Source organism: Danio rerio, chromosome 25 (genome assembly GCF_049306965.1).
Source record: "Danio rerio strain Tuebingen ecotype United States chromosome 25, GRCz12tu, whole genome shotgun sequence".
NCBI classification, from domain to species: domain Eukaryota; kingdom Metazoa; phylum Chordata; class Actinopteri; order Cypriniformes; family Danionidae; genus Danio; species Danio rerio.
The window spans coordinates 34,406,130-34,426,579 of record NC_133200.1 but is presented as its reverse complement, the minus strand read 5'-3'; the positions used below and the strand labels follow the sequence as shown (position 1 = coordinate 34,426,579).

General features: G+C 40.4%; 1 protein-coding gene across 15 annotated transcripts in view; it reads right to left on the bottom strand.

Moving 5' to 3' along the window:
- Positions 1-20,450, bottom strand: part of duox (dual oxidase) — a 59,218-nt gene that overhangs the window by 11,496 nt on the left and 27,272 nt on the right. For 2 of the 15 annotated variants that reach the window (XM_073943295.1, XM_073943296.1), the window contains 14 exons: positions 18,397-18,572; positions 16,692-16,810; positions 16,467-16,607; positions 14,677-14,805; positions 14,381-14,583; positions 13,996-14,181; positions 12,295-12,508; positions 12,110-12,203; positions 10,443-10,600; positions 7,935-8,001; positions 7,782-7,862; positions 4,312-4,490; positions 3,952-4,182; positions 473-572 (listed from right to left, as the gene is read on the bottom strand). In XM_073943295.1, coding sequence (XP_073799396.1) covers positions 473-572; positions 3,952-4,182; positions 4,312-4,490; positions 7,782-7,862; positions 7,935-8,001; positions 10,443-10,600; positions 12,110-12,203; positions 12,295-12,508; positions 13,996-14,181; positions 14,381-14,583; positions 14,677-14,805; positions 16,467-16,607; positions 16,692-16,810; positions 18,397-18,572 — 2,078 coding nt within the window. Of the gene's footprint in view, positions 1-472; positions 573-3,951; positions 4,195-4,311; positions 4,491-7,781; positions 7,863-7,934; positions 8,142-10,113; positions 10,601-12,109; positions 12,204-12,294; positions 12,509-13,995; positions 14,182-14,380; positions 14,584-14,676; positions 14,806-16,466; positions 16,608-16,691; positions 16,811-18,396; positions 18,573-20,450 lie in introns of those variants that run through there. The other 13 variants (XM_017354273.4, XM_073943302.1, XM_073943299.1 and 10 more) reach the window with 9 other exon arrangements.

Here is a 20,450-nt window from a genome sequence, read left to right as displayed (position 1 = left end):
TTAAAGGGACATTTGGTCAAAATAACAAATGTTTGCAAAAAATGCAAATGAAAACACTTTCAATTTCAGTTTCAATTTAAAAACAATTTTACTTGACATAACTTTAAGTCACAAATTTAGAGAAACTTTAAATATAGACCATTCCATATCAAGATCACTTTAATTGCTTCAATAATGGGGCGTCACAATGGGTAGCACGATCGCCTCACAGCAAGTAGATTGTGTGGAGTTTGTATGTTCTCCCCGTGTTGATGTGGGTTTCCTCCGGCTGCCCCGGTTTCCCCCACAGGTGAATTGGGTAAGCTAAATTGTCCGTGAGTGTGAATGAGTGTGTATGTATGTTTCCCAGTGATGGGCTGCAGCTAGAAGGGCATCCGCTGCGTAAAACATGTGCTGGATAAGTTGGCTGCGGCAACTCCTGATTAATAAAAGGACTTAGAAAACGAATGAATGCATCAATATTATGTATTACCCATTGTTGGAGAACACTTTAGGAAACAGGCAGGCGAGAATGCTGAGGTCACTGATGCAGAAAATGTAGACGTTGACCAAATGACCCAAACTGTGAACAACTGCGGCACAAAGCCAAATAACATAATCAAAATCATCAACACATCTCTTTGTGGAGACATTACACACTGCAAAGCAACCGTATATGCCATAAACTGCACATGCATATCTTAGCACTCTTGCAGTGTTATTGCATAATAAAAGTCCTACAGAATTCTATCTGCAGTAAACATTTACATAAATACATTAAAGGGGTCATGAACTGAGAAAGCAACTTTTACTTGCGCTTCTTTTATAGAAAAGGTCATCGCAATAAAATAATATCCTGGAAGTTTTAGACCTGAAAATTTCCTTGTTGCTAAAATAAAAACTTTTATTGACCCCAGGCCTAGAAAACAGCTGATTCTGGAATGTACCTATCTATGACATCATAGGCAAGTTAAACACCGCCTGGTTCCACCCAAGAATACCAATGCTTGAATCTGCAGCTCCGGCCATTGATTCGCACAGGGAAAGTTTAGATTGAGCCTCATTCCTTTGGAAGTTAAACATATACAACAGCATCAAAATGAGCGGTCAAGCAGCGCTATATGACTGTTTTGAGGATTGCATAGGAGATGCAACGGCAGCTGTAACGAAAAGGAAGGGAATCCCGCTGTTTTTATATTTATTTCAAGCTGTTTTCATGCCTAAATAAAATGAAAGCACATTTAGGAGCAAAGGGCGGCCCCTGGTGGTTTGGCATAATGGGTTGCATATAGGAAGGCTCGACTCTTTAATGTTTATTGCCACCCTTTAGAGAAAAATTGAAAATATGGGAGAAATACGGGAAAATACCTTTGCGGGATGATAGCAGGACAGAACTATAAAATACAGGAGAATCCTGGAAAAAAGCGGGAGGGTTGACAGGTATGAACTATAGACATTATAATAGAGGTCAATAGTTACACTACGTAACGGATCTTCTTCCAGTAAACTTCTTCTTCCTTTTGTATTTTAAAGGCGCTGGCCTCAAGCGTTTTGCGTTTTGGTGTGTTACCGCCACCTTTACCCCCTCAACCAACGGTGGACCAATTGGAGTGGTTTTCAGAGCGACCGCAACTTGACGTAGAAGTGCAGTCCCCCCGCCCACCAATACTCATTGACAGGCGCGTCACCATATCCTTAGTTTGTTCTTTCACGTCCGCCTTTTTCAGTGTGAGTCAAAGCGATATCACCAAAGGAACACCCTTGCTCTATTTTTAGATGTAAGGCTCATTGGGCTCAACACAAGATCAATATTCTCCACATTATCGATCTAATCGGAATTATTGTTTGTACCTTCTGGTAGGTTTGCAAACATGTGTACTTTTCATTGCGTCTACGTTAAACTTCAGCCGTTTGCATTTCTCGCGAACACAGAAGCTGCCTGTGATCTTAGGTGCAGCTGGAAAAGTGCAAGCGTGTTGCCTCCTGTGCGCGTCTCTCCATTGGAAATAAAATAACAAACTTGCCTGCAGGTCGCACACCAGAACTGCTTCACTGCGTGGCGGCATGCATTTAGGAATTTTGGGCGTAGGTTTCTGTCGGGGTGCACGCGGTGGCTCTTTGGGTCTCCGGCTGGGCGCCGTGGGCGGCCGCTAACTTAAGCCTGGTTTATACTTCTGCGTCAAGTGACCGGCGTAACCCATGGCGCATGCAACGCGCGTAACTGTGCATTTATACTTCTGCGCGCTGTCTCTGTTGGTCTGCATTAACACTTCCGAAACGCTAGTTGGCAGTGAGGTGTAAATGTTCCTCTGTGTCGAGTTTCTTCGCTGCTGTTTTGTTTTCCTGAACACTTCCAGGATGTACAAGTGGCTCAAACTCGCTCATTTTGAGGCAGGACGTGCAACAACTTTAACTATGAGATAAACACAAAACAAAACTTTCCGTCTGGAGCTCCTTCACGGGACTCCACACTTGTAAACAATTGCTCCATCAGGCTCGCACCATTCACGCGGCTCTCGGTCCTGCCCAGACTCATCAGCGCTACCAAGCTGACCAATCACAGAGCTTGCGCTACGCGTAGTTGTGACATGTAGTTACATTTTTTGAGAGGTGCACGTCAGCGACGCCGACGGCCACAGCGAAGGGCTATGCGTCAGTGCCGTAGCATACGCTGGAGTTTGACGCAGAAGTATAAATCAGCCTTTAGGGCGCTGTTTTGTTTGCGCTGGTGTTGCCTGTTTTGGGAGTTCTGGAATGCATGGCTCTGCGTGATGCGAGGATTCGGGACACTTCATGTTTCTGCCGCCCCACAGAAAATGTCTGGTGTGCCGTATCACGGCACATCCGGTGCCTCAGTCAAAGTTAATCCAGTGTGCGTGGTTATTAGTCTCAGTGTACAAGCTCGGCACTTGAAACTAGCACACAGTTGGCTGAAAACTATACAAAGAAACAAATGATTTTGCACTCTCTGCTTAGTCTGTGTCCGAGTCGTACATGTACGGCTGAATGCTGATCCTCTCATGTAGCTTAGCTTCTCTCTGTCTGCCTGTCTGTTGCAAACACAGAGCGTGGGAGCTCTTGGCTCCGCCCCCTTGTTACGTTGGGCGGGAAGCCAAAACTAATTTTCATGTGAAGCAACACGCCCCTAAAACAGCGAGCTGTGTACACACCCCCTCTTCACTTCATGCGATCATAAGCACCCCTACCCCACCCCTGTTGCGTGTGGTCCCACACATTTTGCACTACGCCGCTGACTACAAGCTGCAGCGAGGACTACTTTGAAGTGTTAACCATGAGTCTCTCAAGTTGTCCTTAAAAGCAAAGTAGCTAAAGTTTATTGCTTATTAATTTAGATGGTTTTTAAGGTGAATGTAATAAGTGGATCTCTAATTACAGTCAACGACTCTAGAATTCACAAGACACGTCATTCATACAGTTTCGAATAGGGTCAATTTTAATAGTCAAGGTAGTTAACGAAGCCCGGCTTCTAGTACAGCAGCCAATCAGCGATCGCTATAGACTGACAGATCTTTGGGGGTGGGGCTCAAACCAGATGTGAGTTTCTGCAGAATTTTAGGGATTTGAACATAAAGAAATGAAACTAAAGGGTCAGTTATTGTTTAATTTCGTTGGTGATTCCTAATATGAAATTTAATCATAAGCTTGCCAAGCAATTTTGGAGAATTTGAGGCGTTTCAAAGATGGCCGCCGAGTGAAATGACTTGCCTTAAAGTAGGGGTGTCCAAACTCCGTCCTGGAGGGCCGGCGTCCTGGAGACTTTAGCTCCAACCTTAAACAATTTAGCTAATCAAGCTCTTACTAGATATACTAAAAATTTCCTGGCATGTGTGTTGAAGCAAGTTGAACCTAAACTCTTAAAACTCTAAAGTTGAGAAAACTCTGCTTTAAAGGGACTTTGCTGAAGTATATTTTAGTTTTCAAAAAGTCCCCTTAAAGCCCATTTCCTCTGACCTGAGAGAATGAGTGCAGTCGCGGCCATCTGGCGGTGCAGGTCGATAGCAGCGTCGAATGGGATGTATCTGTTGAGAAACGTCTCTCTGCACATGGTGATCAGGTTTCGGCACACAGTCAGCAGCATGTAGGGGAACAGGAACGAAATGGCGGCCGCTGAGCCACGAGACACCAACACACCCACCATAGAGGTCTCTGGGATGCCACTGGAGTGAGCCTGTAAACCATAATCTACAAACATCGCTATTGGTTTGCAACCATCAGTGCGGATCTCCAGTGCAAAAATGCACCAACAGTTCATTGAGCAAATAATACCGACAGATTAATAAACCAAAATAAAATTAGAGTATAAAAACTTACAGATGCATCTTTCCAAAGCGAGGCCGGCGGAGATGGCGTAGATGACCACTGTGCAGATGATGTGTCTTCTGTAGTTTTCTATGAAGCGTTTGAACTGCTGCACGCACTGCTGCACTGGGTTTCTGTTGAATCGCTCTCTCTGAGGCCTGACGTACAGCTTGGCTTGGCTTTGTCCAGCTCTAACAAGGGAAAATTGACTCCGGTTTAACGCCACTTCAAACTTGGGCTAGTTTGACCTGTTCTGACTTGAGTCACTATATAATTTCTGAAACACAATTTCATCTTTACTCTACATCGGTTTATCTTCATACATGCCTGCTTGTTTAGTTAATTAGTAGATTAAACTGATTGATATAATATATGACTAAATACTGTATATGATTTTCAGCCATGGCCGCTCTAAGGTAACAGACCGGATAATCACATCCTCAAATGGTGTACCAATAGAAAGAGTTAGCTCTTATAAATATCTAGGCATTCGGATTGACGAGAGATTAGCCTTTGATACACACATTGGCAAGTTATTGAAAAAGCTTAGGAAGAAATTAGTAATAGTTTTTCTTACAAGGCTCGTAAGAAATTAGTAGAGAGTACATTCTTGTCTAGAATTGATTATGGTGATCATCTACAGTGCATCTGGAAATTCTTCATAGAGCTTCACTTTTTCCACATTTTTTTTGTTACAGCCTTATTCCTAAATGGATTAAATTCATTTATTTCCTCAGAATTCTACACACAATACCCCATAATGACAATGTATTTTTGAAATTGTTGCAAATTTATTAAAAATAAAAAACTTGAAAAATCACATGTACATCAGTATTGACAGCCTTTGCTCAATACTTTGTTGATGCACCTTTGGCAGCAATTACAGCCTCAAGTCTTTTTGAATATGATGCCACAGGCTTGTCACACCTGTCTTTGGGAATTTTGCTCATTCCTCTTTGCAGGTTGGATTCCCATCAGGTTGGATGGAAAGCAACGGTGTACAACCATTTTACATCAGATCTCTCCAGTGATGTTCAATAGAATTTAGGTCTGGGCTCTGTCAGGGCCACTCAAGGACGTTCACCGAGTTGTTGTAAAGCCACTCCATTGATATTTTGGCGGTGTGCTTTGGGTCATTGTCCTGCTGGAAGACCAACCATCGCCCCAGTCTGAGGTCAAGAGCACTCTGAAGCAGGTTTTCATTCAGGATGTCTCTGTACATTGCTGCATTCATCTTTCCCTGTAACTTGACTAGTCTTCCAGTTCCTGATGCTGAAAAACATCCCCACAGCAAGATGCTGCCACCACCATGCTTCACTGTAGGGATGGTATTAGCCTGGTGATTAGCGCTGCCCGGTTTTCTCCAAATGTAACGCCTGGCATTCACTCTAAAGAGTTCAACTTAAGTCTCATCAAACCAGAGAACTTAGTTCCTTGTGGTCTGAGAGTCCTTCAGATGCCTTTTGGCAATTACCAGGCGGGGAGTGTCTTCCGTCTCGCCACTCTGTCATACAGGCCTGATGGATTGCTGCACAGATGGTTGTCCTTCTATAAGTCTCGCCTCTCTCCACAGAAGAACGCTGGAGCTCAGACAGACTGACCATCGGGTTATTGATCAACTCCCTGACTAAGGCCCTACTCCCCTGATTACTCAGCTTGGAGGACCGGCCAGCTCTAGGAAGAGTCCTGGTGGTTCCAAACATCTTCACTTATGGATAATGGAGGCCACTGTGCTCATTGGAACTTTCAGAGCAGCAGACTTTTTCTGTAACCTTCCCCAGCCTTGTGCAACATTCCTGTCTTGAAGGTCCACAAACAGTTGCTTTGTCTTCATGCTTGGTTTGTGCTTTGACATGTACTGTCAATCCTGGGACCTTAAATAGACAGGTGTGTGCCTTTTCAAATCATGTCCAATCAACTGAATTGACCACAGGTGAACTCCAATTAAGCTGCTGAAACATCTCTAGAATGATCAGTGGAAACAGAATGTACCTGAGCTCAATTTACAGCTTCACGGCAAAGGCTGTGAATACTGATGTACATCTGAATTTTCAGCTTTTTTATTTTTAATAAATTTCCAACAATTTCAAAAACTCTTTTTTCACATTGTCATTGTGGTATACTGTATGTAGAATTTTGAGTAAATAAATTAATTTCATCCATTTAGGAATAAGCCTGTAACATAAAAAAATGTGGAAAAAGTGAAGCGCTATCAATACTTTCCGGATGCACTGTATATTAATTAAATAACTAATTACAAATAAGGGCGAAGCAGTGGCACAGTAGGTAGTGCTGTCGCCTAACAGCAAGAAGGTCGCTGGGTCGAGCCTCGGCTCAGTTGGCGTTTCTGTGTGGAGTTTGCATGTCCTCCTTGCGTTCGCATGGGTTTCCTCCGGGTGCTCCGGTTTCCCCCACAGTCCAAAGACATGCGGTACAGGTGAATTGGGTTAGCTAAATTGTCCGTATTGTATGAGTGTGTGTGTGAATGTGTGTGTGGATGTTTCCCAGAGATGGGTTGCGGCTGGAAGGGCATCCGCTGCGTAAAATCTTGCTGGATAAGTTGGCGGTTCATTCAGCTGTGGCAACCCCGGATTAATAAAGGGACTAAGCCGACAAGAAAATGAATGAATGAATGAATGAATTACAAATAAAGGTAGACAACTAAATAACTTGATAGAAAACTAACCAAACTGACAAACAGGATAGAAGATAGAAGGAGACGAGTGAATATATAAATAAATAGAACTAAAGATGGACAGACGGTTACTTAATCAAAGAGATAGACAGCTAAAGAGATTAATAAACAAAACACACAGATGGATAACTAAGTCTACTGTATGTAATTAGCAGTCTTTCTAACCAGACATACAGGTGAAACATGCTGTGAAAGATAAATATCCGAATACCAATCTACCTATCTATCTATCTATCTATCTATCTATCTATCTATCTATCTATCTATCTATCTATCTATCTATCTATCTATCTATCTATCTATCTATCTATCTATCTATCTATCTATCTATCTATCTATCTATCTATCTATCTATCTATCTATCTATTTAGTGGTCTGTCATCTTTGGGGTGAACCAGCTAGCAAGCAACTATCAGTTCTAGCAACCAAAAACCAATTAACAACATCCTACCAATTACTCACAACCTAAAATCATTGTTGTGGCTACTCCGCAGGTCTGCACCGCTCATATTTTCTAATAAAAGCTTAAAATGGAGTTACTTCCGTTATACTGCGCCTTATAGTCTAGTCACAGTTCGCTGAAGCTGATGACGTTCAAAGCGAAACCTGACCCACATTATGTCACAGAATGGCATCAGATCCCACTGATACTGCCGGCCACATTTCTCAATAGCCAACAAATGGCAGGTTTCACAAAGGATTAAATCTAACACCAGAAAGAGCTCCTAATGGATATAGACATGTCAGAACACGCCAAAATGACAGATATTACACATTAGCATCTCACTTCTTGGTCTGCCTTTGACGAAGTTCCTGTCCGTGCTCCTCCTCGGGTGTGTGAGTAAGCTCCTCCACTGATGAAGAACTGCTACAGAAATATATAATGGTAGCTGTGTACTTATTTTGACACATTTGCTTTACATGAGATGTTTTCTCTTACCTGTTTTTCCTGATGAAAGATACCTTGTGCTGTCTGCCTAGTTTTTTCTTACCAAGTACTTCCATGCCTGCAAACAGAGATGGGCAAAAATACATTGAAACGTCCCCCTCGTTTTTAGAGACAGTCTATTTAGAAAGAGGTGATTAATAATTATATGAACGTAAACCTTTGGATCTCAAACATCCAGGGCTGGATTAACCAATAGGCCTTATGGGCACAGGCCCAGGGGCCCGTGAGCACTTGGGGCCCCTGCGAGGGAAAAAAAAAGCAAATTTCGGAGTCTCTTTTTAGGCTAACTGCAAATAGCGCATCTAGTTGGAATAAGCTGTTCGCGGTTTAGGCCTATCGATGCCTGATTGACAGAGACAACATGAGTAAAGAGCGATTTAGTATTACAGCTTGAGTTGTGTACCTCGTAGAGCGCACAGCATCATTTTTGGACGCGATTGATCATCAGCTCGTGCTACTTTTTCTCTCCCCATTACATATCCAATTGGAAATTTATCTATTTTTAAATAGGAAGGAAACATTTTGTAAAAAATAACGCAAATGTGATATAAAGTCACAAGTCCCTCGTAGGTAGGCTATTTAATAATGCTTAGCCAATTTCAAGTCTAACAGCATCTAAATAGTGATTATATTCTATAAACAGTTATTTTCCACCTGGTGTTAAATGTTAGCAACATCTGAATTGATTTGTATCTACAATGATATCTATAATCTTCCGAACTCTGTTTGTCATCATCATTTGCCGCAACTAGCCCTACTTCATCTGTATTCTTCAACCTCATGGCTCTGTGTGAAGAACATTTAATAGATGGAGAGAAAAGCGAGAGAAAGAGGAGGCATCTTTATTGGGGCATGTTCCATACACACCTTCTTTAAACAGACCTATGATCAGGAGTATTAAGGGTATAGAGGAAGACGTTATGGTAACGTTAGATGAGTACGCTAGCATTAAAAGCAGCGCAGACAGGATTCATCATGTCAGAGAGACAGACAGAAAAAGGAGAGAGAGGGGGACAAAGAGAGAGAGAAAGACCCTGAAGAAGAGAGAAACCGCAGAGGAGAAGAGGTATAGTGTGTGTGATTTAGGATACTTTTAGGTTTATAATCAAGTTGATCAATGCTGTTTGCCTACTCTTCATCACGAGGAGAGTAGAGAAAATACAGGGAGAGGAGGAGAGAGACAGTAAATCATTAATAAGTGTATTATGAAAGACTCAGATCCATAGAACTGGATTGGAGAGACCTTATGTGTTATATGCCATGCCAATAATGTGCTTTATACGTTTGTAAAAGTTATACATTAAAAATACCCTTAAAATAAATAAATAAATATTATCATTATATTATATATATAGTACTGCTTCAGTGAACTTGAACAAGTATACTAAAAAACATTAATTCTCATTAGTTTTATTAGGGCTGTTTCTCAATATGCGTTCTTCAGCGGTCTTGCGTCCTCGTGTTCTTGTGTAACGTCATCATCAGCTGCCTAAGTTCAGTTCCAATACTCAAGACCGCAAGTGCGGAGGACGCGTGAAACTTCCCGGATGTGATCTTGATATCGAGGACGCACTGATGCAGACTTGAGCAGCGAACTCGCTCTGGAAGTCCCAGAAGTCATTGCGACTGGAGGTGGGAAGCGCACCATTTAATTTATATTTATTATTAAAGTTCAGAGATATCACTTATTTACCTCAGGAGTTCACACTTAGCCAATGATCTATCAAAGCTTGTTTGGCATGCTGTCCCGGGAGAGAGCCCCAAGCTCAAGGGATCTTCGAGCTAGAGGGGAGCCTGAGCTCGGTGGATCTCAGAACTCCCCGACTGCGATAGCTAAGGGAACATCTGAGAAGGGGGCTAAAGCGTGCTTGGTTCTTAAGCGTGATGTATGTCTTTAGATGGTGGGAGGAAACCGGAGAACCCGGGGAAAACCCACGCGAACACAGGGAGAACATACAAACTCCTCACAGAAACTTCCAACGGCTAGGCAAAACTAGGCCGGTGGTGTTCTTGCGTTCTTGGAATTGAGAAACAGCCTAGTATTTTTTGCTTTGAAAAATAAGTTAAATCTTCGTAGACTATAAATATATATGTACTATATATAATTTAAAAATTAAAAACTATAATAATATTATTATTTTTTAAATTCCACTATAGGGGTGGAATTAACCCCCTCCCTGGCAGGCCTACTTTTTATAGCGAATGGTTGCTGCCTGGCATTTGCATAAATTCAGAGATGCCCAACCTTTCTGATGCTTTCAATGCTTTCTCCGTGCTGCTTTTAATCCCATACTGCACTGCACAGACGTTCATGCTCAACTTCCATATGAATGAACTGAAAACACTCACTGCACTGCAACATTTTCCAGTGCATCTATTTGTGGTTTCTCTAATATGCATCCCTCGACTTGTATCCCCATTGAGCCTATGTTGCAAATACCTCTGTGTTGGGTAAGCTAAAAATATCGCGGCATAAAGGGAGAAATAATATCTCTTGACCTTTAATATTGAGCTGAGCTGAATGGTCCCGCAGCAGAAAGTGAAAGTCCTCCCAGGAGAAGCGATCTTTGTTGTAAAGACCAGCCGTCTGAAGCATAGCGGCGATTCCATCGTCAGCCTGACTCTTCGACAGAGCACCAGAGATATCAATGAAAGACCTGCACCACACAAAAGTCATATTCAGGCGATCATCATAAAATATATGTATGCACAAATTGCTGGCTTATCTTTCCTTTGACTTAGTGAAGTAAACAGTGTTTGATAACAACAGCCTTTCTCTGAGCAGGTTTAAGTCAGCCACTGTATGACTTGTTTTTGTGTTGTTGGTCTTGTTTTTTTGGCATCTACATTAGAAATTCATCCAAAACTGCTATTATATGTGCAGGTTACTCAGTCTCCCAAGATGTTTTCAGTTCTCCTTTAACTGGAAAAGTCTCAGTTTGCCCTTTTAGTCAACACCACTACACCATCTTTAACTGTTTTATATTTCTAAAGTTTCTCTGCTGTCGCCTCACAGCAAGAAGTTCGCTGGGTCGCTGGTTCGAGCCTTGGCTCAGTTGGCGTTTCTGTGTGGAGTTTGCATGTCCTCCCTGTGTTCGCGTGGGTTTCCTCCAAAGGCATGCGGTACAGGTGAATTGGGTAGGCTAAATTGTCCGTAGTGTATGTGTGAATGTGAATGTGTGTGTGTGGATGTTTCCAACCCAAGCTCATTCTGGAAACGTAGCCCCGCGGACGTTTCTGGAGACCGCGATTTACATGGTCGGAGGTACGTAAGGCCACGTTTAGTTTTTTTCGAGCGAACGCTGCGGGGTGTGGCGCCGCTCCACCCCTCCTCTTCGCGCTCGCCGGCCGACGGCTCGCCTCCGAGTTGAGGGCTTTTCCAATGCAACCAGTTTGTCCGCTTAGCTCACAGCATTGCGTCGGCGGAGCGGAGGCCGCAGTGGACGACGACGGGGATCGAGTCCGGGGAACAGCGGTTCCGGAAATCAGGTAAAACGAAAAACGGAATCCGAAAAATAAGGGCGATAACGCGGCGGGAACCGAAAACGTGGTCGAAACCGAAGACGAGGGCTTTTGCTTTTTTTTTTTTTTTTTTTCTGGACGGCTTTTGCGAACCGTCACTCGGGTTTAGGGAAGGAGGAGGAGGAGGAGGAAGAGGAGGGCGGCCGAGTCGGCGGCTTTTCGCACGAGAACGGCGCGGGCGCGAACGGGGCACGCTCCCGAGAGGCGCCCGAGACGCGAAAAAGCGCGCACAGTGGCCTCTCGCGGATCCGCGAAAACAAAAACCGCTCGAATACGTACCTCCCGGGACGTAAATCGCGGTCTGCAGAAACGTCCGGGTTGGATGTTTCCCAGAGATGGGTTACGGCTGGAAGGGCATCCGCTGTGTAAAAACTTGCTGGATAAGTTGGCGGTTCATTCCGCTGTGGCGACCCCGGATTAATAAAGGGACTAAGCCGACAAGAAAATGAATGAATGAAGTTTCTCTGCATTTCCACCTGCAGCACTGAGACTGAGGATGATTACGTGCTGAAGGCTCCTCATCTGTTCTTAAGGATTGACGTTTTACTCCATCTTGTTTCTTAAGCAAAGATTTCCATCTAATTTCCACAAATTTCTGGCTTATCTTTCCTTTGCTCAAAACAGAATGTGATATCAGACCTGACCTCAGTAAAGAAGTGAACTCTTCCTTGGACAAGAAGCCGTCTCCTTTAATGTCATGCGTTGAAAACAGAAGCTTAGATTTCTCCTCAGAAGTACCTGGAGTCATATTCGAAAGCCAGAAACATTGTCACATTCTTGTCACCCAGTGCTGACACATTGTAAAACTGTAACAAACTAACATGCATACCTGTCATGAAAATGACAATGACATCCAGGAACTCCTGAAAGGAAAGGTATCCGTTACCGTCTTTGTCAGCCAGTGTGAACATGGACTCCACAAAGAGCGAGTCAGACTTTAGCCCGAGCACACTGGCAAACTCAGCTCGGGTCAGCTCACACTGCAGAGCTTCTCTGGTTCTGCTGCTCAGGTCTCCTGCATCACTTTTATCAATGTCCAAAACCTGAAATCAGAAGCAACATTTTAGACACTACCTCTTATCTCTATGACACCTTGTCAATGGATTGAAGACAATATGGCTTTGTAGACCTAACGCCTGCATTACAAATATTCAGTCTGCATTAAACACTGCACCTGTTTAAAGAATCAAACATTTTAAAACTACTTAATGACATGTTTTCTTGACAATCTAGGCATTATAATGAATTCTGGGTTTTTTCCACCAGACGAGTATCATCCATATCACGTAGTTTTTGAGTAGTCTACGTTTTCCGCCAAACAGCATATCATGTCTCTCTGTCCTCAAACTATATCAATGACAATAACAAAATGACAATGTTTTCATTACATTTTTTTCTTAACTAGTGGAAACGTAAAACATTTTTCATTTTAAAAGTGTGTATATAATGCAAGTAATAATAAATAATAATTAATAATTAAATTGCGACATAGTGGCTCAATTAGCACTGTCGCCTAAAAGCAAGAAGGTCACTGGTTCGAGCGCCGGGGCTGGGTCAGTTGGCGTTTTAGTATAGAGTTTGCATGTTCTCCCCGTGTTGACATGGGTTTCCTCCGGGTGCTCCGGTTTCCTCCACAGTCCAAAGACACGCGCTATAGGTGAATTGAATAAGCTAAACTGGCCGTAGTGTATGTGTGGGTGTGAATGCGGGAGTGTATGGGTGTTTCCCAGTGCTAGGTTGCAAAGCCGAAGGGAAATTAACATATGAATGTTACATTTTGCCACAAACAACATGCTATTCTCCATATCCAGCACAGCAAAAATAGACTTGGGTCTCTTACTTTAATGTGACGTATGCACAAAACAGGGGTAGAAACGTGTGTACGCCACTTCCCAAGCAAAAGTTGTGGGTAGGACTTTATTTTGAAGGTCCCTATTACACATATTCTTGACTAAAAGTTGCATTGCATTTAACTGACTATAAGAAACTTTGCAAGTGCATGTCAACTTACACTAACCCTAACCCCAACCTAACAGTCTACTTATAATCTATTGAGAATAAGTTGGCACGTAGATGCAATCTAACTTAAATTCAACAAAATTTGTTAAAGGGACCATTGAAATAAAGTTACACTATTAACTTAAATACTGACTTAATTGAACCACTTTAAATCATCAACTGAGCCATAATCATTCATACATCAATAAAATGTAATTTGGCGTATGTTTACTTTTAGCAAGATTTCTACACAAAGCACTGAGAGTGCAGGATTGCAACTGCATGCAGTGTGAAAGCTGTAACCTGCACTGATGAAAATGATTCATTGGATTAACAAACTTTAAGGAAAGTGGTTGCAAACTATTTAAAGGGGCTGAATTTAAACCAACAAATTAAATTGAACTCCTTTTCTTGGAAAATTGAATAAGTCAAATGAGTCATGAATGGGCACGGAAAAAATAGGGTCTGCAAATGCACTGCAGATGGAGCATGTGTAGAAACAGACGTAAGAAGAAACAACAGAAGCAAACACCTTTGAAAAAGCATGCTTGAAGAAGGTCTCCACGATCTTCCCCCTCTGTTCTCTGGTCACAGCATCACAGAGCATCTCTTTTTCACTCTTTTCCATCACAGTCAAACTCTGAATTCTGCCCTCCAGCTCAGAGCGCAGCAGACTCAGGAACTCGGACCTCTGGACACCGTCCTCAAAGAACAAAACCTTTCAAAACAGAAAGTCAACATCTTAATAGGCCTGTGGTCACTTCAGTCTTATATATACACATTTATACTTATACATACACCACATTTACACCTGTTCATTTTAAGATCAGATAACTATCCAACCAAAAAAATATGCATGAAGCCCCAATGTCTCATTGATCATTGATTGTCAATAGGATGAAGAATCAAACTCCTACCAGATCGTACTCTTTGGGGATCTTCAGGAGCAGAGCGCGGTGCTGATGGTCATTGGATACGATCACGTTCAGGTGGTCTTGATTGCCCAGGCTGTGAGAGCTGAGAGGGGAGCCGTTCTCATCGAAGGTCTGGAAAACTTTCTTCTCACTGAACGCAAGAGTAACTTGTCGAGGTGCTGTATTGTGACCCAACCACTCACTGGCTGCATATAAAGAGCAATGCAGTGGGAGGAGTTAATATCCTCACTTTCAGTGTCATATTAGGTCAATCTGATACTGCAGGTGATTTTACTGACCAGTGGTTCCGTGAGCAGGTTCCTTGTGTTTGGTGGATCCACTGCGCTTCTGCTGGAATCGCTTGAATCTGGCTGTCCGAACTTGAGCAACTGCAGATGCTACGATGTAGCTTACTGTTAAAGAAGATACTGCAGATTATGTGTTGAAAGATTATTGGGAAGCATTTGCAAATAAAAAAAATGAATACACAATAGTAAAATAATTGTAATTTTTAAATAAATTTAAAAGGATAAACAGTTAAACAAAGCTTCAAGCAAAAAATAAATAAATAAATAAAATAAAATTATATATATATATATATATATATATATATATATATATATATATATATATATATATATATATATATATATATAATTTTTTATTTTTTTATTTAAAACCAGTAATAATAAGTATATAAAATAATGTTATTTAAAATAGTACTAAAATACTAATATTTAAAATAAAATGATTGTAATAATTTTCATTGGAATTAATTTAGTTGATATTTATAATTGATAAAAAAACAGATTGCAACTACTATAATATAAAAAACAGCTTTTTTTTCTAATGAATATATTTTCCTTTTTTGGTTCAATACCTCATGCATTAATAAATTATTTAGACAGAATAGCATACATAAAAATATATATTTAAATGTAATATTTTTATTATTTAAAGTAGGAAAACCATTTCGGATAAATTAAGCAAAATAACACAAAATATAACATATAAATGATTAATTAATGATTAAAACAAGAATAACATAATTTATTTTAATTAGAGAATAAAGATTATTAAAAATACATAAGTAGTATAATATAAAAATACAGTATATTATAATATAATATATAAATTCCAGCTGCAACCCAGTACTGTGAAACAATCGTACACACTCACACACTACGGACAATTTAGTTCATTCAATTCCCCTGTAGCCCATGTCTTTGGACTGCGAGACTCGAACCAGTGACCATCTTGCTGTGAGGTGACAGTGCTAACCACTGAGCCACCATGTCACCCTTAAAATACTAATATTTAAAATGAAATTATTTTAGTTTATTTGAAAAATAATTTAGTTGTTGTTTATTGCAAATAAACAGAGTGCAACTTTCATACTATAAAAAAAATTGAATTTTTTTTTAATTATTATATTTTACTTTTGTGGTTTAATACCTCACGCATTAACATATTATTTACATAGAATAGCATAAATAAAAATCTATATTTAAAGGTAAATATTTTTAATTATTTTAAATAGGAAGACCATACAGGATGAATAAAGAAAAATAACACAAAATTAATGGGGCGACATGGTGGTGCAGTGGGTAGCGTTGTCGCCTTACACCAAGACGGTTGCTGGTTCGAGCACCAGCTGTGTCAGTTGGCATTTCTGTGTGGAGTTTGCATGTTCTCCCCTACTGGTTTCCTACTGGTGCTCCGGTTTCACCCACAGTCTAAAGACATGCGCTCTAGGTGACTTGAATAAGTTAATTGGCTGTAGTGTGTGTGTGCGAATGACTGCATAAAGCATAAGCTGGAAAAGTTGGTGGTTCATTCCGCTGTGGCGAACCATGATTAATAAAGGGACTAAGCCGAAAAGATGAACAATTTATCAATGCTTAAAACAAGAATAACATAATTTATATTAATGAACAAATAAAGGCTATTAAAAATACCTAAGTATAATATAAAAATACTGATAAATATTGTATAATTATTAATTAGTAATGTAATGATGTATGTTTTTGATTTATTGCAAGGGTCTGAAATAAACTACAGCACACAGAAAGATCTGAAACACACTGACCAACAGGAAACAGGAAGAGCACCACTACAGTTACACCAAAGCCAACTTTGCTGCTGTCGTCGAAGTAACTCATAGAGAAAGCTTTTGTGCAGGGCTGAAGATCAGAGGCTCTGATTGGCTGAGGCTGAGGGCAAGGATCACCTGTAAAACAAAGCCAAAACTCAAATCCAACAGTATATGACGTAATTTTATAGAATCCATCAATAAATGTGGGCTCCTTATTACCATTCTTCCAGAAGAAAACACTTCTTTGGATGTCTCCCTTTTCTGCGCTGGTGACGTCCAGAAGGACATCGTGAAATGTGGTGTTACGTATGGCTTTGATTTCCTCTTCCGTGAACAATCTGAGAAACAGAAAAGCTGAAGCTTAGCCAGAAATACCATACAGACAGGGGCGGACTTGGGGGTCCTAAGCAATTCCTAGTATGAGGCCCAAGCACTGAAACTCAAAACTTTTACTCTTTCTCTATAGGTATAATTTTTTTCTATTGATTAGTTTTTTGTTTGTTTGTGTTTTTATTATTAATGTCAAATTAAATACTATGGATTAACAAATAAAAACAAGTTCACGAACTATGTGCAGTTAAATAGCCATATTTGTGGTTTGATTTTTGAATATTTGCACGTACAGTACAGAAGGAACATTCCACTATTCATGGGGGACCCCTGGTTTTGAAAAGAGGTACTATCATTAAAGTCTTAATGGTTATAGACAGATTTTACAACATATAATATATGCAAATTTATAAAACAGCTATATGATTAATGTAGGCTTCTTGACATTGGTTGGGGACCCCTAATTTCCTGGGGCCCTAAACCGCTGGCTACCTCGCTTATTGGTTAAGTCCGCCCCTGCATACAGAAATACTGTACAGAAACACTGCACTTTTTTTGAAGACTCCATTAGATTTAAGCAGTTAACTTTTACCTTTTATAAATCCATTCAGCTGATCTCCAGATTTAACTTTTAGCTTAGCTTAGCTTAAATCATCAAATCGGATTAGACCATTAGCATCTTACTCAAAAATGACCAAAGAGTTTTGTTATTTTTCCTATTCAAAGCCTGACTCTTCTGTAGTTACATTACTGTCACGATCACAAGGAATCTAACTCTTATAGATTGCTGGAGAACATTCACTTTCAATTGGACTACAATTCAGGCACCATATGAACTACTTTTAGGCACCACACGCACACACTGTCTCGGTTCTCCATTGATTACACACACACACACACAGCTGGGAGCTACTTAAGACTGATTACATGGACTATATAAACAGCACACACTCTCTCAGACATTGCAGAGTCTTGTTGGTACACACCCTGTAACAGTACGAAGCCCATGCTTCTGGTTTTTCTCTGTATGTTTACGTTTGCTTATGATTGTGACCATTGCCTGCCTGACCATTCTCTTTGTTAATAAACCTGCATGTGGATCATTATCTTTGTTGTCCAGCATTCTTGTGTTACAATTATTTACTAAGGCCAACGTAAAATGGAAAGTTGTTATTTTCTTGCCCAATATGGCTAGAAATCTTACTCTCACTTTGGTGTAATAATTAAGGAACTTTGCTTGCTTTTTAATTATATAAGGAATAATATTACTGAGTAATCATAACCATATTGGCTTAGAAAAGAGCAACTTTTCATTTTCCAGTGGTCTTTCCAGACTATGATATACCTACAAAAGAGTCAAGATTTAAATCAGAAAAATATCCAATCTCTATTCTAGATGCTAACGGTCTAATCTGAATCAATTATCTATGCTAAGCTAAGCTAAAAGTGCTCCCGCCAGATCTGCAGATTGACTGAATAGATTTTAAAAATGCTAAAACTCAACTGTTTAACTTTAGGAGAGCTGTCAAATAAGCCATTTTTCAAAAAAATGTGGAGTGTTTATGAGAGGTTGACCATCATAGGAAAATCTCACCCATTTTGCTTGTTTTCAAACCAGAAGCGATCCGCATTTCTTATCCGCTCAAACTGGTCCAGGATGATGGTGGAAAACACTGGACCAGGACCTTCCTGCGTTTCTAGCAGGCCACCAACAAACAGCTCCAGTCTGGAGATATCATTCTCATACAGGTCCGCCAGCTCCTTTAACAACTGAAAAGAGATTTGACAAAAAGAGTAAGGCCTGATGCACCTCAAGCCAAATGGAGGAATGAATGACGTGACAATTTTGAACAAAAACTGAAAGTTCAATTTGCAAACACCTCTGAACTCCCATTGGACTATGGTGATTAAATAATAGGTGGGTGTGGCTTTGAAGCTCAGCCTTCTTTGAGGTAATTTATTTAAATGGGACCTTTTATGCAAAAATCATTTTTTAGGGGGTTTAAACAGTTTCCTATGATAAAAAAGTTTTATAACAGTCTAAATATAACCAGCCTCCTAAGATAAAAGTGTATTAATTGTATTTTTTTATCATTACACTTGATAAAAACAGTCTGCAGAAACACTTTGATTGACATTCTCCTTTTGCATGTGCCATCAGAGTAGGAAAGCCCCGCCCATCAGTGACCATCTCTCCCTCATTAGCACAGGACGTTAGTCTTGTTTTTGAATCTACCACTATGCTGACACGCAGGCATTTTTAGCTCCGCCCTCTTTTGAAAAGAACACAATCTCATTTGAATTTAAAGCGACAGTCATCAAAGGGGCAAACGTAGGATTAAAGCCTAAAAGGGCCAGTTTTAAAGAGTTATAAAACATTATTTGTGTGGTATTTTGAGCATACACATTCTTGGGATATCAGAGACTTATTTTAGATCTTGTAAAAAAGAGCTTAATAGGTGCACTGAAGGCTTAGTTACTTTACAGCAAAAACTGAAGGTAAAACTGATTTCTCTTTTATGTCTGATACTGTGAGGGGTTTGTCAAGTTCGTTATTGGAAATGTAGAAATTTAACAAGCACACTTGAAATAGAAGGGACACCCTTGCAGTTTTATCTTATAATTTTGACTTGCTTGCCAAAGAGAAGTCTCGATTCTTTGTTTTGCTACTATATTGACCTTATTCTTCCATGTTAGAGCAGACGCAGCCATTGGAACATTATTAGCTTGAGACTTCTGGTCTCGTTCACTCACATTGTTATTTATCCATATAAAAACAGCTTTAAAAAGAAGTTTCAAAAACATGACATTAGCCCCTTTCACGCAGTTATACCGGTAAATATATGGAAAATTTCCGGAACGACTTTACCGGTATATTCAAAAAAGCGCTGTTCACACAGGCGAAGACGTTACGGAATTTTTCCAGAAAAGACCGTTCCCACATCCATTCCAAAAAAACGGTAAATTGTGACATCATTCACCACAAATGAGCTTTAAACGGCTGCGCTTGAATTTGTGAACATTTGACTACATTACAAACTCTGTGGATGATCAGTATTGTGAACAACTTCGATGAAAACATAAAGAGAAACACTTTCGCATGTCGAGATGTGCATAATATGTGGGTGTGTTGGTGCTCACAGGCTGTTTCACAGACATGCGCAAAGCTTGAAGGTAAACAAACAGCGGCTTATCATAAGCATCTTATCGATGGCATTAAGAAGAACATATAAACGTTATCTGACAAAGTTCTAGCAGCTTAACGCGTCTAGGAAAATATTCAAAGGCTTTTATTCTCATAAACCGCGCGGACGTGAATGCGTCTGACTGTTCTGATTGGCTAAAGTAGACGTCTCACGTCAGCACGTTCTAGACGTGTACGCGCTCTTTCCGGCAATCATCCTTCTGCATTCACACAGCGCAGCATTTTATTAATTACAAATTTTATTAATTTACAAATTACCGGTAATGTTACAACTTCTCTTTCCGGAAAATAGCCAGAACGAATTAACCGGTATTTTCAAAAAGGACCTGTTCACACATACAACCTTTCCGGAAAATTGCCGGTTATTTTCCGGACAGGTCTGTATGTGTGAAAGGGGCTATTATTGACATTCATAGTATCTATTTTCCCTATAGTACTATGGA